This window comes from Ambystoma mexicanum, chromosome 6q (assembly GCF_040938575.1).
Source record: "Ambystoma mexicanum isolate Mex_15411 chromosome 6q, UKY_AmexF1_1, whole genome shotgun sequence".
NCBI classification, from domain to species: Eukaryota; Metazoa; Chordata; class Amphibia; order Caudata; family Ambystomatidae; genus Ambystoma; species Ambystoma mexicanum.
In genome coordinates this window covers 1,424,924,063-1,424,947,778 of record NC_090937.1, presented here as the reverse complement: position 1 = coordinate 1,424,947,778, position 23,716 = coordinate 1,424,924,063, and the positions used below count along the sequence as shown (strand labels likewise).

The window sequence follows — 23,716 nt, the reverse complement described above, 5'->3', positions numbered from 1 at the left end:
GATGCTTGTATCTGCTTAGATTCACATGCTGTGCATAGGCCGACATCTAGTGGAAGCTGCGGAGTATTACAGTTTGTTTTTCGAAACTCGAAAATGGGCGTCGACACAGGAGTGCCAGTAATACTATCCCTAGTGTGACGTCCACTGTACCCAAGATCCCTCACGCGTCTGGGATCCTCAGATTGTATTTTTTCTGACATGAGGAAGCATGAGGAGTAGCGTGAGTACAGATAATCCAAGCAGATAGACAGAAAGGTAAGACTACAAGCAATCATGCGCCTTCTCTCGGAGGGGAGGAAGGGTGGGTCGCATGTGAATCTAAGCAGATACAAGCATCAGAAATACGATTACGGTGAGTAATGTATCCCTTCTGAGGCTTGTGGAATCTGCTTAGATCACATGCTGTGCATAGATTAGCGAGCAGTACCCGAAGAAGGAGGTGGGATGTGAGAAGGGTCATGAGCAAACAGGTGTCTTAGAACCGCTTGTCCCACTTGTGTATCTGTCTTGGAATGAGTGTCAATGCAGTAATGCTGAGTAAAAGTGTGAATAGAGCTCCAAGTAGCTGCTTTGCAAATGGTGTCGAGGGGAACATTTGCAATGAAAGCCAGAGTGGCCCCAATGCCTCTAGTAGAATGGGCCCTTGGCGTAAAAGGCAGAGTTTTTTCAGAAAGAGAGTAACACAGCTGTATACAGTTGATAATCCACTTCGAGATCGCGCCTTTAGAGACCCGATCCCCCTCTCTGCCTGTAGCTACGGAGACAAACAGTTGATCTGTTTTCCTTAGCGGTCTTGTTTTATTTACATAGTAGAGGACCGCCCTACGCACATCAAGGGTGTGTAGTTTCACCTCAGCTGAGCTTTGCGGGTTCTGGAAGAAAGCCGGAAGCTCGATGGACTGGTTTACATGGAATTTAGATATAAATTTAGGTGAAAACCTAGGGTGTGTGCGTAAAACCAGTTTGTCTTTGTGGATAGTAAAGAAAGGATCTTGCACTGACAGAGCCTGAATTTCACTGACCCTTCTTATAGAGGTAATGGCTACTAAGAAGGCCGTTTTATAAGTCAGGTGTTTGAGACTACTTTTATGCATGGGTTCGAAAGGGGGGCCCATGAGCTTAGCTAGCACCACATTGAGGACCCATCCTGGCGGTGGGTTCGAAATATGAGGGTGAAGTCTCTTTACTCCTTCCTCTTTAACTACTGGTACTTTCCACCACGATATCTTGTTATGGGATGTGGTGTAAGCCGAGAGGGCTGCCAGGTGTACTTTCAGAGAGTTAAAAACCAAACCTGCGTCCAGCAGGTGGAGCATGTATGTTACAATGTTGGAAGGAGTGCAATCAACTGGGATGATTTGTTTATTCTGGCACCAAATAACGAATCTCTTCCACTTGTCAAAGTAACAGTGCCTTGTGTTTGGTTTCCTGGATTCTTTTAGGATGTCCATACACCTCTGTGGTAAATTGAGATGGCCAAACTCTATGACCTCAGGAGCCATGCTGCCAGGTTCATTGAGTTGGGGTCCTGGTGCACTGTTTGACCTTGTTGCTGGGACAGTAGGTTGTACCAGGCTGGGAGTTTGATGGGCTCGCACACCGCCATCCTGCGTAGGTGTGGAAACCATGGTTGTCTCGCCCACATGGGAGCAACTAGGATGAGCGTCATCGATTCCTTGTTCATCTTGTACACCACTTTCCTGATGAGGAGTTGGTGGAAAAGCGTACGCAAACATCCCTGACCAGTTCATCCACAGGGCGTTCCCTTGGGAGTCTGGTTGGGGGAACCTGGATGCAAATCCTGGGCATTGTTTGTTTTCGCTTGTGGCGAATAGGTCTATAGTGGGGAAACCCCACTGAGAGAAGAGATCTTCTACGATATCTCTGTGAAGGACCCATTCGTGTTCTTCTGGGAGGGAGTCTCTGCTTAGGGCATCCGCTAGGGAATTGAGCTCCCCTGGAACATGTTGTGATGACAGGAAGATGTTCCGTCTGAGTGCCCATCTCCAGATTTTCTGGGCAAGCTTGGACAGATTTGGCGAACGAGTCCCTCCTTGTTTGTTCAGATAGAACATGGCTGTCGTGCTGTCCGTCCGGATCTGCACCGACAAGTTTAGCAGATGGGGCTCGAACGCTCGAAGCGCTCGGAATACTGCCAGAAGCTCTAGCAGGTTGATGTGGTTCTTGGCTACTGAGTGAGACCAGAGACCCTGAGCTGTGTGGTGGAGATGGTGAGCTCCCCACCCAGTCAGGCATGCATCTGTAGTCACCACTGCCTGTACTTCGGGATCGTAAAAGGGTTTTCCCCTTGCGAGATTCTCTCTTGTCCACCAGTGTAAGCTCTGTACGAGTGTTGGCGAAACGACCACTAGATCGTCCCACTGACCACTTGCCTGAGACCACTGTTTCGCCAACCATTCCTGCATGGGACGCATGCGCAGACGCGCGTGGGGGACCAGGTAAATGCATGACGCCATCATGCCCAGTAACCGCATTGCTTTGCGTACCGTTATTCGTTGACCTGACTGATAATGTGGAATTTGCAGTAGTATATTCCGAATTCTCTCTTCCGAAGGGAAGGTCAACCCTTTTTGAGTATCTAGGGTTGCTCCTAGGAACTGTTTTGAGGTGCTTGGCACCAGACTTGACTTCTTCTCGTTGATAGAGAAGCCTAATTTGTGGAGGAGGTCGATAGTCCTCTGAATGTTTGACCTGCAAATTCTTGGGGTTTCCCCCGTTATGAGCCAGTCGTCCAGATAAGGGTACACTGGGATTGCCTCCCTGCGTAGGTGTGCAGCTGCCACCGCCAGTACCTTGGTGAATACCCTTGGTGCTGAAGCTATCCCGAAGGGCAGTACCTTGAATTGGTAGTGGCGACTGTCCACTTTGAAGCGCAAGTATTTTCTGTGAGCTGGGAGCATGGAAATATGAAAATAAGCATCTTTCATATCCAAGGTTGCCATGTAATCCCCCTTTTTTAGGAGGGGGATTACCTCTTGTAGCGTGGTCATACGGAATCTTTGGGGCTTGACATACTTGTTGGCAGGCCGTAAGTCCAATACTGGGCGCATTGTCAAATCTTTCTTTGGCACAAGGAAGTAAGTTGAATAGATACCCTTGTTTACCTGGTGTCCTGGGACGAGTTCTATCGCGTCCTTTTCTAGCAGAATGGCGATCTCCTCGAGAAGGATCTTCTGATGTTTTAAGGAGTGTATTCTTTGTCGTGGAGGGTGGTTCCGGGGACGCTGCAGTAATTCTATACAATATCCTGTGGACACTGTTGACAGCACCCATCTGTCTGAGGTGATCCCTTCCCAAGCCTGGGTGAAGTTGGAAATGCGTCCCCCTACTGGGGTTGCGTGAGAAGGGACCCTGAACTGAGCGTCACTGCTTTGGTGGAGGCGTGCCACCTCCCTTGTTGGGGCTGCCTCTGCCTCTTCCACGACCTCTCTTGTTAACCCTGCCGTAACTTTGGGTAGACTGCTGGTTGTTGTTCCATTGTGTACCCTGTCCTTGGGCATAGTTGCCTCTTTGTGAATTTTGGCCGCATGGGCGACGAAAATTACTGTTCCCCCTCTGATTAGGGGGTTTGTTGGTAAGCTGGCCAAGGGATTTGAGAGTCTCGTACTCGTCCTTGGCATTTTTAAGTGCGTCTTCGACCGCTTTCCCAAACAATAGATCGGGTTCCACCGGCTTGTCTATTAATGAAGCCTGGGTTTCTGTTTTGAACCCCGACTGCCGTAACCACGCATGTCTTTTGATAACAGTACCTTCTGCTATCAATCTTCCTGCGTTGTCCGCGGCTTCGAAAGTTGCTTTTAATATGCAACCAGACACGGCTCTCCCTTCTGCCGAGATCCGAGCCAACTGGCCCTTTAACGGTTCAGGAGCAGAGGCTATGAGCGCCGCAACCTCTTCCCATTGCTGGCAGTTGTAACTTGCCAACAGGGTGGTGGAGTTTGCAATCCTTGCTTGGTAGGCGGACGTTGAGGCTACCTTCCTGCCAAACCCGTACAGTCTTTTGCTCTCCTTGTCGGGAGGAGCTTCTGACGACGATAAGGGTGTCCCAGCCCTCTTCCGAGTGTTGGCAACCACTAGGGAATCTGGTTTAAGATGTCCTCTTATATAAAGAGGGTCAGACTGGGCTGCCCGAAAAAGTTTTTCGACTCTGGGGTTGACGGCTCTGGTGAGGTTAGGATTCACCAGGGATGGATCTATTCTATGTTAGATGGATTTAAGGATAGGGATGGTCTGAGCGACCGGCCTCCTCTCTCCCACCAACTCTTCTGCGAAGTCCCTTTCCTCCTGTACACCGTGGGTGTCGATGTGAAAATGTTCTGCTGCGCGAGCGAGAACTTCATTAAGGAGGGGCTGGTTATCAACTGGCGAGTCGGTAACTGGGGCTTCGCTCTCTACCGGGGAATCTACTCTGTAAATTTCCTGTTCATCTTCTACCTCCTCCAGGTCCTCATCATCCGCATAGTATTCAGTCCCGGTTTGTTCCTCCATAATTGTAAACTCCTGGTCCCCTTCAGGGAAAGGCTGTCCTTGGTAACTGGGGTGTGGAGTAGAGTAAGGCTGCACCTCGAAGGGTTCAGGTCTTTCGAACCGGGCCTTTTTACTTAGGGGGATAGGATCAGAGGAGCCTGAGGGTGTGGCCCCTTGAGGGTCATACGAAAGGAAATGTTCTGGGTTTTTGTCATAAAAATCAGCTAAGGAAGACATCCTTGACATGACCCTGTCTATGTCTTCACTGGACCATTCTTTGGAACAGGGTATGACTTTAGTAGGCAACTTAGAGGACTTATCAAGGGTACCCTTGCTGGATGATGATGTCCCAGTAGATTTATGTTTGTCTGACTGCTTAGGGAGGAAGGATGGTCTTACAGGAGTGGAAGGCTGTGCTTTCCGCTGTTTCCCCCCCTCCCTGTGCATGGAAAAATGTTTTCCCTGCCCCTTGGAGGCCCCAGAGGCTTTCGACGCCTGGCGTCGAGGGTCTGGAGAGGTATCTTGTTTCGAGCGTGGGGCCTCGTTGGTGTTAACTGCGGCCTCGGTCTCCTGGAGCGCGGCCTGGGGGTGGAAGTCGTCTTAGTCTTCCGACGATCGAACTTCCGTTAATCTAGGGAGCGAGGCACTCTTGGCAAGAGTGGATGATTGCCTTGCGTCATGAGGCGATCTCGATCGAGAGCGCCCAGAGGACACCGAGTCGGACCGTTCTATCTGTGCCTCTTTCCGAGAAGTCGACGTCGTCGAGGTTCGGTTGGACTTAGTGTGCTTAGTGTGTGTAGGGTGTGTAGCGCTTGCGTCGCCGGGGGTCTTCCCCATCGCCGCCCTGCCGGACAACCTTCCGAGGTCGGGGACTTGCGCTCGGCAGTCTTTCGACGCCGTCATGCCCTCGCCGTCCGAAAGTACGACGTCGCTGCCATCGCTGAAGGCGCCCTCCGCTGCCATGGCCGCCTGCCTGGCGTGGTGGGCCCAACGCTTTGTCGAACGGTCCTTAAGTGTCTTAGGCTTAAACCTACTACACGCTCTGCAGTTCGCTTCGGGGTGGTCCCTCGGCAAGCAGAGATTGCACGTGGCATGCCTGTCGACCCAAGGGTATTTGCGGTTGCACTTGGGGCAGAATTGGAAAGGGGTACCCTCCATACGCACCTTGAGGCAGCGGGCTGGTAAGTGTAGGAAATATATAAGGTGTACCTATATATCAAGAGTGAAGAGTATGTACCACCCCCCACTCTCCCTACTTGCAGGGCCGAGGCCAGCGGCCTACTAGGCCCGGGCCGAGGCCAGCGGCCTTCCTAGGCCCAGATCCGTCGTGCAGCAGCCGACGGTCGATGTCTTCTCCAGCCGTCGTCGAGTGTCGAGGGTCGACGTTGGGGTGGGGAAGGATGTCAATAAATAATTTTAAACTTCTATAATTAGTAAAAGTATGGCTAAGGCCAGGGGACTCCGCAAGATGCTTCCGACCAGTATGGCGGAAAAAAACAATCTGAGGATCCCAGACGCGTGAGGGATCTTGGGTACAGTGGACGTCACACTAGGGATAGTACTACTGGCACGCCTGTGTCAACGCCCATTTTCGAGTTTCGAAAAACAAACTGTAATACTCCGCAGCTTCCACTAGATGTCGGCCTATGCACAGCATGTGATCTAAGCAGATTCCACAAGCCTCAGAAATATATATATTTGCTGCTAAATAGATAAAAGGTACCTAGGCGCATTAACGAGAAATTGCTATACCAACTTGACTCACAGGGCAATGTTTTTCTGCACCAGCTGTTCAAAGCAAATACAAAACCTTTAATAATTTAAATCCAGGTTATGGGTAGCAGAGTTCCAAGTGCACTTTACAGGTGGAAGAGTTTTCTAGCCACTTGCAAGAAGGCGGAATGCATGCTTTGCCAATGCAAAGAAAGCCGCTCTCAATCGGAATACAAGAGAAAACACAACTACCACATTTTGTGAAATGCCTGCCTTCATGGCCAATCAATATGGTAAGCACGGCACGTCAGGAAGCAACATGTAACGCCTCGAAGAAAATCAGCAGCCCAGGAGTGTGGCAAAGGGGGTTAAGTAGCTGAAGCAATGTGTGTACGCACCAATGCCATTTTCTTCTCTCCTACACTCAATGTCATTCATGTTTGGATCCATCGGGTACCAATAAGTGTGCCACCTATGAACCTAGACTTAAGAACAGCAGAAGCTACAAAACAAATTGGGGTAGCCAAAAAAATCTACCTGGATATTGTGTGCAGTGCTCCAGATTTTGAAGTAGGAGTATTTTCCTCCCAATTTTTGAAAGTTGGGGGGTAAAATAATTTTTTACAGAGTAAAAATGTAAGCCCAATTCCCAATGGGAATATTTTATAAGCAAGTAAAATGTTTTAACTGAGGAACGGAAATGTTTTTTTTTAAATAATTATTTCTTTGCACCTAGTTATTCATGCACATTAAAAGATACATGTTTACTTCTTCTGATCAGGCACTAATAGTGGATTCTTCCTGTGGTACTATGTGCACTACTGCTCCAAACTTATCCATGAAGCTCTGCGAGTGAAAGCACTGGCACAAGGTCATATGCGTCTGTCCCACATTTTGGGTTGGGAGTATTTTTACTCCCCATTTTTATTTTTTGACTGTTTTTGCCCATTTTTAGGGAGTAAAAGTGGCCGATACACCCCGTATTTGTAGGGCTGATTGTGTGCGTACAACACGACACAACCGAGTTAAACACTGGATGTGCAAGACACAGTAAGTCACAAATGCTTCACACAAATAGTATGGCAAGGGTTTACGAAGACCACCTAAAAAGAGATACCAATGCAAATCCATAAGGCCCTTTATGTTCAACAATGCTTGGCTACGTTTATACCCACTAGGTACAGGACTTAAAACCCCTACTGGATGCCATCCTAGAGGCAATCTGGACACAGTCACCTGACACAGGGAGCCCACCACAGCCCCATTATGTCACGTTTTCATTTGTTGGTAAATGCGTGTTAGGCCAGGAGCGTAGATGCCTTTGGCAAAGGCTTGTGGGCGTTCATGCATGTTACAGGTAGAAGATATCATACAAAAAAATAAAAATAAATGTTATTTGTCAAAAAGACTATTTTGACAAACATTTTATTTTTCAAACAGAAAGGTATTGAATTCATATACAAATGCAATGAGGTCTTGTCAAATGATAATTTGAGAGTTTATGGTGGTGTATTGGATACATCATTTTGAGTTACATTTTTATTTTCCAGTTGTAAAAATCTAAAAGTGCTCGATATACTTGTTTTTTTAAACACATTAAGTAGACGGTTTGTATTTATGTAATATGTTTGCGTCATTAGTTTAATGGCGTTTCTGATATTTGGACATCAACTCCACCAATCGCTGAAGGTCACATTGAGTAGCATCTAATGAACAGGTAGAAGAAAGACATGATAAAAGCCTTCAACTCTTGAAACAGGAGCCGATGGCACAGACCAATCCAATCCCTGAATAGATTTTTGGAGGGGTGCAGTGTGTGGTCAGAGCTCCCCCATTAATGACATTTTGATGATAGCATCACTTCTGTTTCCACAGATATATTTCTCCAAGATAGCTCCAATGTTCATAAAGTAACAGCGCATAAGTTACCTTTGTCACAAGCCCCACACACGGATGCGCCTGTTTCATTGGTGTAAGAGCCGGGCAGACAGGAGCGGCAAGTTGAGCTCCTTGTAGTGCTGTGGAAAGACAAACGCAAGCCCGTTATCCATCCTGAGTGATGGGGAAGCGTGTTGTTCCCTTGGCAATGCTCATTTCCCAGATTCTTTAAATAGGCACATTTCTCAAAGGAGATTTTGTTTACACCAGACCAACTCCACCCACACAGTCAAAAAACAAGCACGCTGCTGTGACATTGCAGTTCTATTTCAACGTTTAAAAACCACCTTCAAGCGGCATGGGTGTTTGAAGAATCATGTGAATTGAACATTATTACATAAATAGAGCATATTCTTCCGAGTAATGTGTTGGAGGTCTTGGGTCATGTGAATGCAACAGTGTAGATCACACATACATTAACATATAGATGCTTACATGAAAACAAAATTCTTTCACCTAAAATGATTGGTGACTAACACACGTGTAACCCTTAACTGCCCTTGGGAAGGACACCATACAATGTTAAACTTGTGGGTGGGGCCATCTATGCCACCCTCCAAGTCCCAGAGACTGTGGTTAATATATTGTTTTAGCAGTCACCGTCTGGGTCCCAGAAAAGGGGTCTGAGTAAGAAGGGTCATAATTCATTGAATTAATCATGGTCAGTTAACAAATTTAATTGAATAAACTACAGTGTGGATAAAGAGACTTGCCCGTTTTAATTTGCCAACAAGGCCGCCAGGAGCATTGGGCCGTATTGAGTGGTAACAGCCCCCAACAGCAAGGACCTTTGAAGAGGGCTGAAGGCGTTTATTACCGGGCATTATTGCCATTGGCAGTCCAGCATAAAAACTGTAGTGCAAGTAGACCTTTTTAATAATGCTTTTTGCAGAACGACGAAAGCATTTTTCCACCCAAAAAAACACATGCAATCAAGATGGCTGCCAGGAACAAAGTAAAGGGGGCCCTCAGAAGAGGCTCTTTTCTATGATAGTTGCCATTGAAGGTTGGTGGAAACAGAAATAAGAAGGCAGGTAAATGGACACTGCTTCCTTTTTTAATGGTATGGTAGCAGAGAGGCAGGAAGCAAGAGAATCTAGCAGAGCAACTTGATAATGACAATTACTGGAGGACAAAAAAGGACTTCTGGTCCGGAGGCCAAAAACCCACATCCGTTTACTATCGAACTTAAATGATGGCTGGCTAGGTGTCGCTTTATTGCTTACAGCAACTTTCACAGAGTGGGGAAAATACATTCACAGCAAGAACAATGGAAAATCCTATGCAATAACAATAATCACAAGGCAGCTCAATTTGGTCAGCACTCCGGTTCAAGGAGGGATGTAACAGTTCCTAATGGGGCCAGAATAAAGGCTCACCTGAGGAAAGCACAGAGCGGAGGCGGCTCATCCATACTGGGCAAAGGGAGCCGGCGCTCCAGAACCGCCGCCCATTGTGGAGGAGCCAGCCAGCTCAGTAAAAACGAAGCTCTCCCCTCAGCTGCTTGCTGCAGTTGAGGGAGCACTCCAGGACTACCTTAACTATCAAAAAGGGAAATGTAGTTATGTTTCCCAGTGCGCATGTCCGATGAACCAGGCAAGGCTGGGGGAGTTCGCTTCCCCAGCTTTGCATGGACCATTAGAGAGGCAGGTGGGGGAACTGCACCACTGAATGTGCATAGGGGCAAGAGCAGAAACAGACATCACACGCTCATTAGAGGGTGACAGCATGCAGTCGTGGGAGTATACAGGCTCAATGTTTACACAAACGCATAATTCCCCTTTCCTACCGAAGGAAAATGCAGGATTCACAATAAGGCTGCGTTTTCTGCTTGGGGCCATAAGCACCAGAGTACCCCCACATGAATACCGTCAAATCCGCCACAGAGTAACTTCAAGGGGGACCCACAGCTCCTCCGAGGAAACAACCAAAAGGGCAGCAGGAAGTGCCACCCTCCATGCTGTGAAGCCAGCAGGAGAAAAATTACCAGCAAACCACAAAACAGTAACCACTTTCTTTAATGTACCCCCATCCTTCAATGGGAAGGCTCAGCATTCACATGTAGTTCGCATTAGCAAGTCATGTCCAATTCTCAAAAGGTGTAAACTACCAAATGCAGACTTGAAAACAAAGCAGCAAGTGCCACTCATGCAGGGGAGAGAACTTTCTAGACCGGAATTTAAGATGGGGGCTGGCATCTATAAAGACTTCTTCAGGGTCGGGGATCGAGGGGGATGCAGGGGTGGAGGGGGGGGGGGAGGGGGAGTAGTTTTACACACTAATCCTGCTATTCAGAATGCAAAGACCCATCATGTGACTGCTCCAGCCAATCACGCTGCCCCACTTCTTCAAGCCCTATATAAGTTGTAGTTCCCAGCACAGAAGTGGAAGTGGGCTTGGGAGCTGCACAGCAGGAGTTTGGAGATGGGGAAGAAGGAGCAATGGAGAAGGCAGGCGAAGAGAGCACACTGAGCTGGTGAAAGAGGAAACCGGCTGGAAAAAGGTTGCTAGAGCGCAGGAGTGGAGGACAGATATAATGGAGTATGGTAGTTTGTAGTAAGAACAGAAGGCGTGGTGTTTTGCATTAAGAGCTAAAGGTAGACGAGCTAGCTCCCAACACAGTGGCGTGAGACTATATATACAGCGGTAATACCAAAGGGAAGCATTAAAGGAAGTGGCTTAAAGAGTTTAAAGGAGGAGATTGTGTTAACGAGGAGTATATCCAGATGTTTAGAGGAGATCAAAGGAGACAGAAAAGCATCAGGGAGGATGTTGAAAAGAGTCAAAGAGGAGGACATTAAAAGTGTTAAATGCCAGAGGTAGAGTATAAAAAAGAAGGATAAAAAAAGACAGTCACCCAGAGCCAAGAGGAGGTTGGGTAGAGGTTTGAGGACATAGCATCGTGTCTAGGTGGTGATAATGTGGACCAGGAGAGGACATTTGAGGAGAGGAGGAAGAGGTTCCCATAAACAGGCAACCGTTGTGACCCGAGATAGACGGCGATGGTGTGTTTGGTACTTAGGGTCAGAAGACCGGTAGGTGGCAAACGGAAGCTGACAAAGTCTCTACAGCAGCTCTGGTGGCCCGCCTCCTGGTTTAAGATTATTTTACAACACCTGCTCCTACTATTGGCAAGACACAGAGGCTCCAAGACCCAGACTAAAATGAAGGTGAGAAAACTGACCAAGGATCAAAGAGTCGACAGTGAACAGGGAAGGGATGCCAGAAATTAAGAGTGAAAAAAAACAGATCAGTTTCTTTACAAATAGAGATTTTTTGTTGTTGTTTGGTCTCATAGTATCTAGGGTTTAACAATAGTCTATTGGTTCCAGAGACTTTTGTTGAACCCGACAGGCTTATTTGAACACAAACACTTTAACCCAAGGAGAAATAATCAAGTACAATGGTGGGAAGGACATGCACAATTTTCCCACCTTCCTGGCCTCACGAATGATGATATATGAAGTACTTCCCATGTCTTCACATTTGCAACATTCATTACTAAGCGGTCTACTTTCATATATAACAGAAGGAAACAAGTCATAACCGATGGCGACATGTCTACCAGTATATAAATAACAATCCTTCATCTTTAATTCGAAACTGAGAAGAAATCTGACTTCGCCGATTACTGTAAACGACTACTTCCTAATTGCCACACCAGGTCCTTTGTGGACACTAGTACTTCTTTCGTCAATCTGCTTGCTATTAACTATTGATAAATCTATCCTCAGAGTGTCCTCACACCTTTCCAGTGTCGACTTGGGAGTTTCTCAAATTACTTTACAAACTAATCAGACTTAGTACACGTCCCTGACCATTACTTCCCGCGTTCCATTTGCTATTCTCTACTTGCACAAGAGTAATTCTCATATCTTTTCTCACATTCGGATTGGGGAACATATGGGCACTGTGCCCAGCCTTGTATGGTTTGCTCAACTCTACCCAAACACATACACTATCTCTTTCCTACAAATGGTATTTTCCTTTTCATAATAGTATTTTCTCTTCACTTTGGACATTTCTTCCACATTCACCAGAATTCGAGTCATCTTCTTTTAAACCACTTCAACACGTTGGTACACCCTTCTACTTCAAGTATGTTCACCGGCATAAGACATAGGTATGATATTGATTATGCAGCCTAATTAATGTCATTTTTCCTCGTAGGTCTTTTCACCAGTAGATCACTGGTAACACAGTCTAATATAAGTTACATATTTCAATGGTTTTAAGCCCTTCCCCTTTTCTAGATGATTCCTATCCTGTAGAAACAATATGTATACGGAATTGTCGATAGTCACAAGGAGTTTACATGTGGTCACGAGTAGTCTGTATCACAGTATTCTATTCAACAACATACCTACAGTGTTCATCAAAGTCATTTTAATGCACCACTTTCCTGTTGGTTCGACTTCATGACTGAGTAATCCACATTACCGTGTGCTATTGTGTTTTGCAAAAGGAGGATAAGTACACGGGTACTAGAATGGTCTGGTACAGGAAAGCAGCCGGCACTTCACACGTTCACATTCCATGGCAGGGTCTACTTAGACTTTATTCCTTCCGTGGTTGATGAATCAAGTACCATTCAAAATACGTAAAACCACCACCTGTTATTACAGCGTTTGCAAGTTGGAGGAGTCTGGCATGAAGCGCTATAAAGCAACAGATCATTATATTAACACTACTTTTCAAAGTCCTGAAATGTGTTTGGTGACACAATGATCATCTAATCAAGTCTTTCAGTTCACCGAAGACAAAGCAATTTTAAAATGATAATTTAAGCCCCTGGGATACATACTCTGTATTTTAAGAATCCAATTGCCTTCTCTCTTCTTGAGATGTTTCCATGAGCATCTCCTATTCTTTTCAACTTGATTTTTATTAACATTTTGCCTTAAACAATAACCACTCAAAACAGAGAAACAAAATTGAAGACCCCAGACCCAACTCCCCTCTTCGTCCTGTTTTCCACCCCCTTCCCCCCTCCCCCTTGCCCCCTCTCAGGAGCAGTATATCGAGCTTTGCCCCCTCACGGGGGTACTATATTGGCAGCGCAGAGTTTTAGAGCTGCATGTCATTGTTCTGAAGAGCCCTTAGTCAGTTCAGCTTTTCTCACATTCCGGGATCGGAGTCTTCTTGGGGGAGTATAATACCAAGCAGTGACATGCTTTTGGGGCACCAGGCTCTGCGCGCCCCTCCCTTCAGAAATGTAGGCAGGGCAGCCCAGTCCGAAACAAACTTCATGTGTTGTCCCTGGATGGAGTATTTAAGCCATTCCATGGCAATGACTGACCACATTTTTGCTACCCACTCGCAGTCAAGGGGGTTGGGGGGGGGGTCTTTCAACTTCCACTTGCGCGCCAGCACCATTGCAGCAGACATCATGATGACATACACTCTGCGGGCTGATTTCGTAGGGAGGTCCGCTAGCACCCGGTTTAGGCCTAACATATTGAGCTCACTGTTCCCAGCCCCCTTGAGTCCCAGGACTTGCTCCATGGCCTGCTGAATGTTGTTCCAGAAGGTGTCCAGTTTCGGGCAATCCCACCAAATGTGAGCCCAGGAACCCCTCCCCCCACAGTCCCTCCAACAGAGTTGCGAGGTCCGCGCAAACATCTTGTTTAGTCTGACCGGCGTTAGGTGCCATTGATACATCAGCTTAACCCAAATCTCCCAGGTCTGGAGGGACCTACTGAGTTTCGGAATCCGAGCCCACAAGTCCTGCCACTCGCTCTCTACTATTTCTGTGCCCGTGTCCTCTTCCCATTTCCTCATGTACCTTCTAATCGGAGGGTTCCTTAATATATTTATATATGGAAGCCATGAGCCCCTTGTCGCCCTCGTGTGTATCTAGGTATTTTTCAAACGGGGTTAAAGGGCGGGCGTGTACCTACCCGCCACTCTTCTGGGTGGGATAACCAATGACGCAGTTGTATGTATCCGTATCTATGAGTCTTTCAACCCGAACTCTGTTTTACACTGCTCTAAATCTTTTACCCCGCCATCCACTTGCATGTCTCGCAACAACCGACATCCCCCCACATACCAGTCATTAAACGCCAGATTTTTACAGCCTGGGGTGAATTGTGGGTTCTCGAACAGGGGTGTATAGGGGGATGGAAAGGTAGGGATGCGGGCTCGTTTGACTGCCGCGTCCCAGGCTTCCCCAGTGGTCGAGGTGATATGGCTGATATACATCTGGGATGGTCTATCCGCTTTCAGGAGCCAAAGTCCAGGTACTACCGCCCTGTCCATCGGCCTCCACGGTTTATCCCGATCATGTCTCTGCCAATCTCTAAGCACCCTTATCTGGGCCGCTATGTAATAGGCCTCAAAATCGGGCTCGCCCATTCCCCCTCGGAGGGTTGGAGTCCTCATTAGAGTTGAGGCTAGTCTGGGCCGTTTGCGGTTCCAGATAAAGGGATTTGTTGCTTTATGTAGGGCTCTAAAAAAGGAGCACAGAACTTCTACCAGGAGGGCGGCAAAGTGGTATAGAAGCTGTGGGAGCACCATCTTGAGAACATTGATGCGCCCCATCCACGAGATATATAGGGGACCCCAATCTACTAGCTTGGATTTTATTTTCTGCAATAGAGGGATGTAATTCGCCCGATATAATTCTCCCACTGTGTTGGTGAGATAGACCCCCAAGTGCTCGATTCTCTTGCTTGCCCATCTGAATGTATATTCTCGTTGGATATGTTGCACCGATTCCGCCCGTAAATTAAGATTAAGAATCTCGGACCTATTTGTATTTACTGCCAGGCCGGCGACCCTCCCAAACCTGTCGAGCTCCTCGCATACTGCCCTCAACAATACCTCAGGGTCGGTCAATGTGAGTAGCATATCATCCGCGAAGGTGCCACTTTATGCACCTGACCCCCAAATATGATGCCCCTTATGTCCTCAGCCGTTCTTATCGCCTCCAGGAATGGCTCCAAGTGGAGAGCATAAAGCAGCGGAGAAAGAGGGCACCTCTGCTTCATGCCCCTCTCTACTCTCACTGACTGAGATCCGACCATTAATAGCCAGGCGGAGGGACAGGTTTTGATAGCTGGCGCTCACTTGATCAAAATGTATTTGGATCCAAAGCCCATTTTGGTCATTGTGGCAAAGAGGAAACCCCACTCAATGCGATCAAAAGCCTTTTCGGCGTCAATCGCCATTAGGAGAGCGGGGATCCCCTTCATCAGAGTCTTCTCGATCAGGTGGGCCACCCAGTGCTCATTATCAGCTGTCTGGCGCCCTCTAATGAAACCCGCCTGATCATGTCGCACCAATTTAGGCATAATAGGGTCCAGCCTGGCCGCCAAGATCTTTGTGCGAATCTTCGCATCAACATTTATGAGCGCTATCGGGCGATAGGACCCACATTCCTCCGGGTCTTTGCCCTGTTTATGTATGAGAATTACTTTGGCCTCGTCCATGGACCCGGGGGAGCCTATGTGGTTGAAGAGTCTGGTGAGCAGGGGGATTAGAGATTCTTTGTGTAGCTTATAGAACTCGGACGCATACACATCTGGGCCCGGGGCCTTGTTTGGGAAAGAGCGATGATTGCCCTCCTGACCTTGTCGGTTATTTCTCCCTCAAGCTGATCCCGCTCCTCCATGGAAAGAGTCCGCAGGTGGAGCCTGTCTAGATATGCCTTTTGCGCAGTGGGGTCAGGGTTGCTTGACGAGTATAGGGTGGTATAAAACTGCTGGCATTCTCTCTCTATCTCGCTATTAGTAAGCGTCTGTCCACCCTCCTCCCTGATTCTAAGGATAGTTTTGTTCTTCTTTCTCAGCATCCGAGCGAGCAATCTGTCGGATTTGTTCGCATTGACGTAGTGCATTTGGCGCAGGCCCAGCAAATTGCGCTCTGCTGTTCTGGGCTGGATGAGGTTCAGCTGACACCTTAGCATCCGAACCTCCCTTGCTATGGCCGGTATATGCTTTATGGCCAATTGCTCCATTGCCTCCCCGAGCCGTCTGCCCAGATTCTCTTCTTCCAGTCTTATTCCCCTGTCCCTTCTGGCTTTGATCGCCATAATTTTCCCCCTTATCATGGCTTTTAGTGCATCCCACCATATTTGTGGTCTAGTGTCATCCCAGCCATTCTTCTCCACATTCCTCCAGTTCCCTTTCCACCTCCTAATCAAAACCGGGTCCTTAAATAGCTGGGTCGGGTATCGCCACTTCCATAACCCTCGGGGACCCTGTGGCCTGCTCAGTTTTAACACCATATGGGTGTGATCCGAAATCGCAAGGGGCCCAAGAGAGATCCCAGAGACGGACCCTAAAAGAGGGGCAGACACCCAGATGTAGTCAATTCGGGAGTAGGTTTTATGAGCGTGCGAGTAAAATGTGTACCATTTGTCGTTTCCCTGAATCTCCCTCCAGGCGTCCACCAGGGCCAGATCTTGAAGTTTCTTTTTAAGCTCCCCGGTAGGTCCCCCCCGATGATCCCCATAGGGCTCTACTTCTGTCCCTAGAGGGGTCCCAAGCCATGTTAAAGTCCCCTGTTAGGACGATGCGACCCCTAGCAAAAATGCTCAGACGGGCGAGAGACCTCTGAAGGAAGGCCTCCTGCCCGGTATTGGGTGCATATAGCGTAGCGATTGTGTATACCATTCCTCTGCCCTCTAATATCACCACCAGGAACCCTCCCTGGTCATCTTTTTGTGTTGTCTTAATCGAGAGATCCAGCCCATCCCTCAATGTGACAGCCACCCCTCCCTTTTTACTAACCTGGGTGGCCTGGAAGTGTCCCGTGTTTGAATGCGAGTCTCTTGCAGTGCAACTATATGTGGCTTTTCTTTGCGTATGAACAAGTCAACCTTCTTCCTTTTAACTGGCGAATTTAGCCCATTGACATTCAATGACAATATCTTCAGATGTGCCATGGTATCAGGATGTGTGAGTAATTTGGTACGGACTGGCCTTCTTGAGCCCCTGGTTTCTTAGGACCTCCAACACTGTGGTCAAGTTCGACTATACTAAGCAATCGCATCCTCTCAACTGCCCCTGAGACAAAACCCACCCTCCCCGCCCCCCACCTCCGACACCCCCCTGGGTAGGCTCAACTGGCCACTCGCCCCCCTCGTAACTACAAGACGAGAGTTGAGCCCCATCATTACCCCAGGTCTTCCCAACGCAGGATCTCCTAATCCCATCCCAAGTGACTCTCCCCCTCACTTCCCCGCAATAAACCTTCATAGCTGCTTTCGCCACCCTGTTCTGGTGCCTCAGGCATTACGTAGTGAGTGCCCTCCCCGGTCTCACTGAGCTGGCCCCCCTGTGATGTTAGGGAGTTGGTGGCTGCTGAGTTTCCAGGCGAGCCGGGCTGAGTGTTGATACGGCTCCCCCCCGGTGAGCTGCTGTCCGCCCTCTGAGGGGCCTCCCTCCTAGATCGCTTGGACTGGACGGTGGTACATTCCCACGACTTGTACGGGCCTCACCAGCCAGTAGGACCCTCGGGGTCCGCCGGTGGTTGCTCCTCAATGTCCATCAAGTCCAACCCTTGCTCACAGGTCGTGATCTTATGCTGTCTGCCCTGCCACAGGAAGGATAGGCCAAATGGATGGGACCATCTGTATTTTGTTTTTCACGCAGATGTTTTAGCACTGAGAGCATCCGTCTCCTTTTGTTCAGTGTTATTTGGGATAAATCCTGATACAGGAATATCTCATCGCCATTACAGGATATATAGCCAGCCTGTCTTGCCTTTCCCTGGATCTTCTCTTTTGTGGCGTAGTTATGGAAAGCCACTAGCACATCCCTAGGCCTAGCCCCAGGCTCTGGACGGGGAGGGCCCACTCTGTGCATCCTGTCGAATTGTAGACCTATAGCTGTGTCCACGTCCAGAAGATCCACGAAGACCGCTGTGAGTTTGTGCGAGATCCTGGGGCTGAACGGACTCCAGCAGTGCCTTAACTCGAATGTTGCTTCTTCTAGAACGGTTCTCTAGGTCTTCGGCCTGTAGTTCCAGGTTCTGGGTGGCCTGCGCCAAAGTTTCCAGTAGATTTTCCGCCTTCCTTGTGTCCTCGGTCAGCTCTTGAATGGCCTGCTCATTTGCATCCACTCTCTCCTCGATGTAATGGATCTCGCTTAATGTCCTTTAGCCACTCTGCCAGATCTTCTCTCAAGGCGTCTATCTGCTTCGGGCTCACCGTCATGATCTTATCTACCACTTCGCCAAGGTCTTGTCTGAGCGTCACATGAGTGACCGGCCCATTGTGATGCTCGGGGTGGGGGTCTGCACCCCAGGCCCCGCCCCACCATCCACCCGGTGTTCACTCTGGGTGTCGGCATCTTGCTCATGATCTTTGGCCCAGAATTTGGCTAGGGGGCCCTCCTGGGTCCTCTTGGCGCTTTTGAGGGCCAAGGGGAGGTCTCTAGATCTATTTCTGGACATAGTGGGCTCCGGATCCAAAGCCAGATGGTCTGTGCATTTCTAGATGGAGTGTTCGGAGCGATGTGGAGAGAGCGGGGGCTCCTCACTCTGGGATGAAGCTAGGTGTCATCCACCGGGGCCGTAAACCCCTCTCGCCCCCTCAGTCTCTCATAGAGGGCTGCAAATCTCTGCACAGACCGAGAGCCTGTTGCTCACTCCGGTTGGGTCTCACCCATGGACAGATCAAATTCAGGCCCGTGATGGTCTGGGGGGCAGTCCCCGCCAAGGCAGAAGATCTGGGGCAGACGCCCCCGGTGTAGCCGCCCCCCTCTGTGTCTTAGCAATTCCTCTGGGGGTCGGGTGCCCACCCGACTCTCCTCAGCGGAATCCGGTTCGAGGGGAAGATGCCTTCACGCCCCAGAGGGTACGGGGGCCCAGGGCCCCTCCTCCGCAGGGCACCGGCCCCAACCTCCAGCCCCAATTGTCTGTTGTGCTGTGGGGCACGCTCCGGGGAGGGGAAAGCCCGAGGTCCTCCAATTTCCAATAACAGTATGCCCCTGCTGCTCCCCACTTACTGTATCCGCTCCGGGTGCTGCGTGCAAGTACGTCTCCGGTCGTGTCGGGCCACCGGGACCGCCTCCGCAGCACTTGCCGGCACCCAGGCACCCAAATGATCCATGTCCGCAGGGGGCACCAGGGGCCGCGCTGCACTGTGTATCGCTGCTCTCTCAGTCTCTGGTGCGGTCTCCGATGGGGGGCCTCAGGGTCTCTCTGGGGCAGCCTCCGATGGAGGGCCCCCGCCAAGCCCCACCTGGGCTTGCAGCCCGGTCGGCTTGGCCCTGCCTTGTCTACTGCAGTTGCGCCGATGTACCAGTGCGGCATGTATCTCCTCTCAGTGCCGATGTGACGAGGAGCCCCCGTGAAGCCCCCACCTGTTGCCTCCCGGGATGGGGGCCCCGGAGGACGCCAAAGGCGAATAGGGATGCCGGGGAGGGCAAAGATCAACAGCAGGTGTGCCCTGGCCCTTTCAGGGCCAGAGCAGGTTTGGGAGCTCAGGAGCCACGATGTCCTTTACTCGGCGCCCATCTTGGAATGAGCATCTCCTATTCTTAATTCACATTTGCTCTAGAAATCTTCATTGTCGATCATTTAATTCTTGAACATTTCTTCTGAGTGGTAACTTCATTAATTTTTTTCAGATATGACTTTATGTTTTGTTATATCAGTGTTAAAGTTTGTTAGTTTCTCCGCAAGTTTCTCTTTTGTGTTTTTTAGTCAGTCCACCTCCTGGTTCAGCACAAAGGTGAAGAATAGAGGCTTCCTCAACAAAGATTTAACTTCTACAATGGTTTAAAATATTGACCAATGTTTCAATACTACTTGCCGCATCATGCACGGTCTCCATTGTGCAACAGCCTGGCTAATTTTAACAAAAGGCTCCCAATATAATCTTAGTCCTCATTTTTATGTCCATTCTTTCACTTCTTTAAATTATGAGAAACCTGAAGGTTTCTCATTCGCTAGTCCCCGGGGATCTGTCATCCAGGTGGCCATGACATGCCCATCGTTTTTGGATCCAGTTCCTGGGGGTGGACCAGTACGCAAGGATCAACTGGATGAGAGGTCCTCGGGGAGTGGAAGTGGGACACCGTACCGAAGGGTGAGACATGTTATCTCATTCCTTCCTTATAACACCCTTTTCCCCCATTCTACTAGGTAGGACACCTATGAAATCAACCCCCACCCCTTTCCCGACATGAACACTTTCTCACGGACATACCACCGCAAGCGACAATGGACTAACACCAGAGCTGTATACATGACCTGTATACCTGACCCGTCCCAACACCATGGTCAGGCAATTAAGGATCATTACCCACACCTGACTTCCATTACACTTCGCCACACGGATAAAAGGCGGAGCACGCAAGCACTCTCTACACTGGCTATGACCTGCCCATTTATTTTTGTGAATTGGTTTATCGCAGTAAACCTTACACATAAAACTTACAAAGCCATAAAAACAAGCCATAAAACAATTAAATATGCATAATATTACTTGTCAATCCCAAGGATCGCTAGGGAATTGAGAATCCTCACCATACCCTCATTCGAAGAACAGGACCCCGCCATGTTGAGACTGGGGGACGCTACAGACTGCTGCTCTAACACCTTTCTAAAGTTACTAATTAGATACGCTGGAAGCGATCGAGCCAAAACTGTTCTACAAATGATGAGTTAGAACACAAAACTTACAGAGACTAAAGAAAGTGACGAGGGGAAGAAGCTTAAACTAAGTATTGAGTTTGAAGACATATGAAGAAGAAATTAAGCTGAGAAAGTAACGCACATTTTTGCGAGATAAGGAGGACTACGAGGACGGTCGTTTGTATACTTTTGCAGGCAGATTCGACCAAATGAGACCAAAAAAAAAAAAAGAATCAAAAGTTCACTATTGGCATCCACGAGCCATACTGAAAGCAGCGCAGACATTAACGGCCCCAACTTCAGAATCAGACATTACAGGAAGCGTAAGTGATGAACCACTAATACGCTTACATTTTTTAGAAGAATTGAGGCGGTTATGCCAGGACGGAACAGCAAGCAAAACAGGGAAATATTTCCAATACGAGAGGGCGAGGAAGAAGAAAAAAAAATGGAGGAGGGGGCAGAGGGGCAACAAATGCATGCAGCAACCCTCGTGAGAGATTACTGTGCTCTGGCAAATATACGAAACCATGACAGAAAAATAAAAGATCAAGAAATTATAAACCTGTCTGATCACATACTCGCAGCCAATCAAATCAACGTGCTGAAGTTGGGACTCAATTTTTGCCCATTGGCAAGTTTTGACTACGTACAAACCAGGATCGATCTAGACAGTTTTGTGAGTGAGTTGCGCCTCAAAAAATTCTTCATGAATAATCCCTACAAACAGATAGATATGCCTGAGGTGGAAGAAGTTCTCGTTTCCTTCGGCCACAGTCAGGTGTCTCAAAGATGGAGAATTAAGGTCACCGGCGATGATCACTCTACCATTGGGGTTGGTCTCAAGGCATACATTCAAAGTGTCCATAATAATACAGGTAGCATCGCGGGGACTGTCCCACCTATGGGGATTATATATATAAATCACCAATATTGGAGCCTCTAGGCGATAAGGAGCAGTGAGAACGGCGAGAGGACTAAGAAGAGGGAAGGGGGGGGGGGGGGGGGTTCACCAACGGCGTAATGCTCCAAGTTGTATTTCACCCGAACACCTACGGCCTGCCCTCCCTTAAGTCTGCCCAGCAATCAATTTGTCGGATTGCAACAGAGGATTAGGTAACCGTGCAAATAAAAGTCCTTCCTTAGCCATGTTTCCTGCAGCACGAGTACGTCACTGTTGATGTAAAGTGCACCCCAGGGATGAGCTTAAAAGGAATGAGACCCTCTAGTGTTCCAGAAAATCCAGGAAAGCACACGTCTCACCGATGATCATCATCGCAACCTACGAGTGTTCAATGTTTCAGAGACCCAGTTTATGGTGCATTTCTGTTTTCTCATAGGGACCTTGTTTCCATCAATCATGGCGCACAGGCTAGCTCCCTCTGTGGTTAGCCTGCTAGTACACATGTTGGGGCCATCTGATGCTGTGCTAGGCGCAGGGTCATTATCTGTGGAGCACTTAGTTAAGTGTTTCCTACATACTATAAAGCACATAGCCCAATTTATAGAGCTCCGAGGCACATGTGCCTAGGAGGGCAACTACTGCGGGGGAAATTAATTCAATCAGTGCCCAATTTGTTGGGCCATCTACTGTCGGTAATTCAATATGAATCATGTCCTCCGTACTTAAGTCGCTGAGGCCGGATATTTTAGACCACAGCTCAAGAAGGAAAGCGTGATTCATAAATGCGTTCTCTGGTAGGATACAGTTCCTCTATTTTTCCCATTTCCCCAGGGGTTACTTTGAGTGCTCGGGTAAGGGGTTGAATGTCAAGATTAGTAGCGTTAGATGTAGCTATATGAAAAGAATTACCCCCATCTGCAGCTGTGTTATGAGGTTGATTTGGTGCCCTAGTAAGGGCTAAGAAATCCCTTTGAGTGGTATCCTATGTGCTATGGCATTCATGATGGGGGCCGGCTGCCCTCTAGGTTACACATGTGGGGTCATCAAGAAGGGGAAAGGACTCTACTCGGGGAGCCAGTGCAGGCACGGTTGAGTGGGGTAGGAGGATATGTGTCTTGATATCGGTCCCCCTGGTGTAATAGTGTACAGGCATATTTGTTGTAAGAATGATAAGGATAGCTATTTTTTTGGTATCAACCCCACTTAGGGCCTGATACACCCAACTGATGGAAAGAGGGGGGGCATTGTTGAGCGATATAGAAGATCTGGGGATCGGTATGAATTACATTTCCAGTGTTTGCCTCCATATATGGTTTGGGCTGTCTCCCCTTAGTAGCAATGCCGGTCGACACGGGCCTGTGTGCCACAGAGTTGAGTTATCCTACTCACAGTGGGCCGTTTACCCGTGTGCACCCAGTTGTCTAGAGGTCTCTGAAGTTGGACCATCTGTATGGCACCATAGCCCTGTTCTCCGTTTACCCTCCCAGGCACTAAAGGTATGGCAGGGTGAGCCACAGATGGAGATTCTATGGTTTTCTCACCCTTGGTTGTGTTCGCAGCAGCTGATGGGGGGCCAGCCGCTTGGAGGGATTGTTCTATGGTCATTTAGTTTGCTTTTACCTAAAAGGTATAGGACCTCCATCAGAGCCGAAGGAGTGTCCGGGGAGGGAGAAGAGAAGAGGAATAGATATAGGGGAAGTTAATGTTTTATGGCAGCGATACTGGTGAATTAGGAGGGAGAGGAGTTAATGAGGCTACCTCAATAGGGTTGGCTGAGAGTATAGATTTGGTCAGATCTAGGGTGATAGTGGTCATCAAAATGAATTTTGGGCACAATCTGCTGGAGCTCAACGACATCAAAGATTCAATCTTAGTGTCGTTTTCAATATAGAATTAGGTGGAGAATGTTCAATACTGTCAACATGTAAAGTAGCCTGTGGGGTAATGTTCCCAGCTTCTCTGGAGGAGTCAAAGTCCAATGAATCAAAAGAGTGAGATGAAGATTGGCATCTTTCAAGATCGTGATTAGCAGATCATTGTGTTCCAATCATATTACCAGACCCACTGATGTGAAAATGTGTTGTG

The 23,716-nt window shown here is 48.4% G+C and overlaps 1 protein-coding gene across 2 annotated transcripts in view; it reads right to left on the bottom strand.

Moving 5' to 3' along the window:
• Positions 1-23,716, bottom strand: part of LOC138516754 (signal peptide, CUB and EGF-like domain-containing protein 1) — a 656,121-nt gene that overhangs the window by 295,052 nt on the left and 337,353 nt on the right. For both annotated transcript variants that reach the window (XM_069632130.1, XM_069632131.1), the window contains exon 4: positions 8,131-8,219. In XM_069632130.1, coding sequence (XP_069488231.1) covers positions 8,131-8,219 — 89 coding nt within the window. The remainder of the gene's footprint in view (positions 1-8,130; positions 8,220-23,716) is intronic.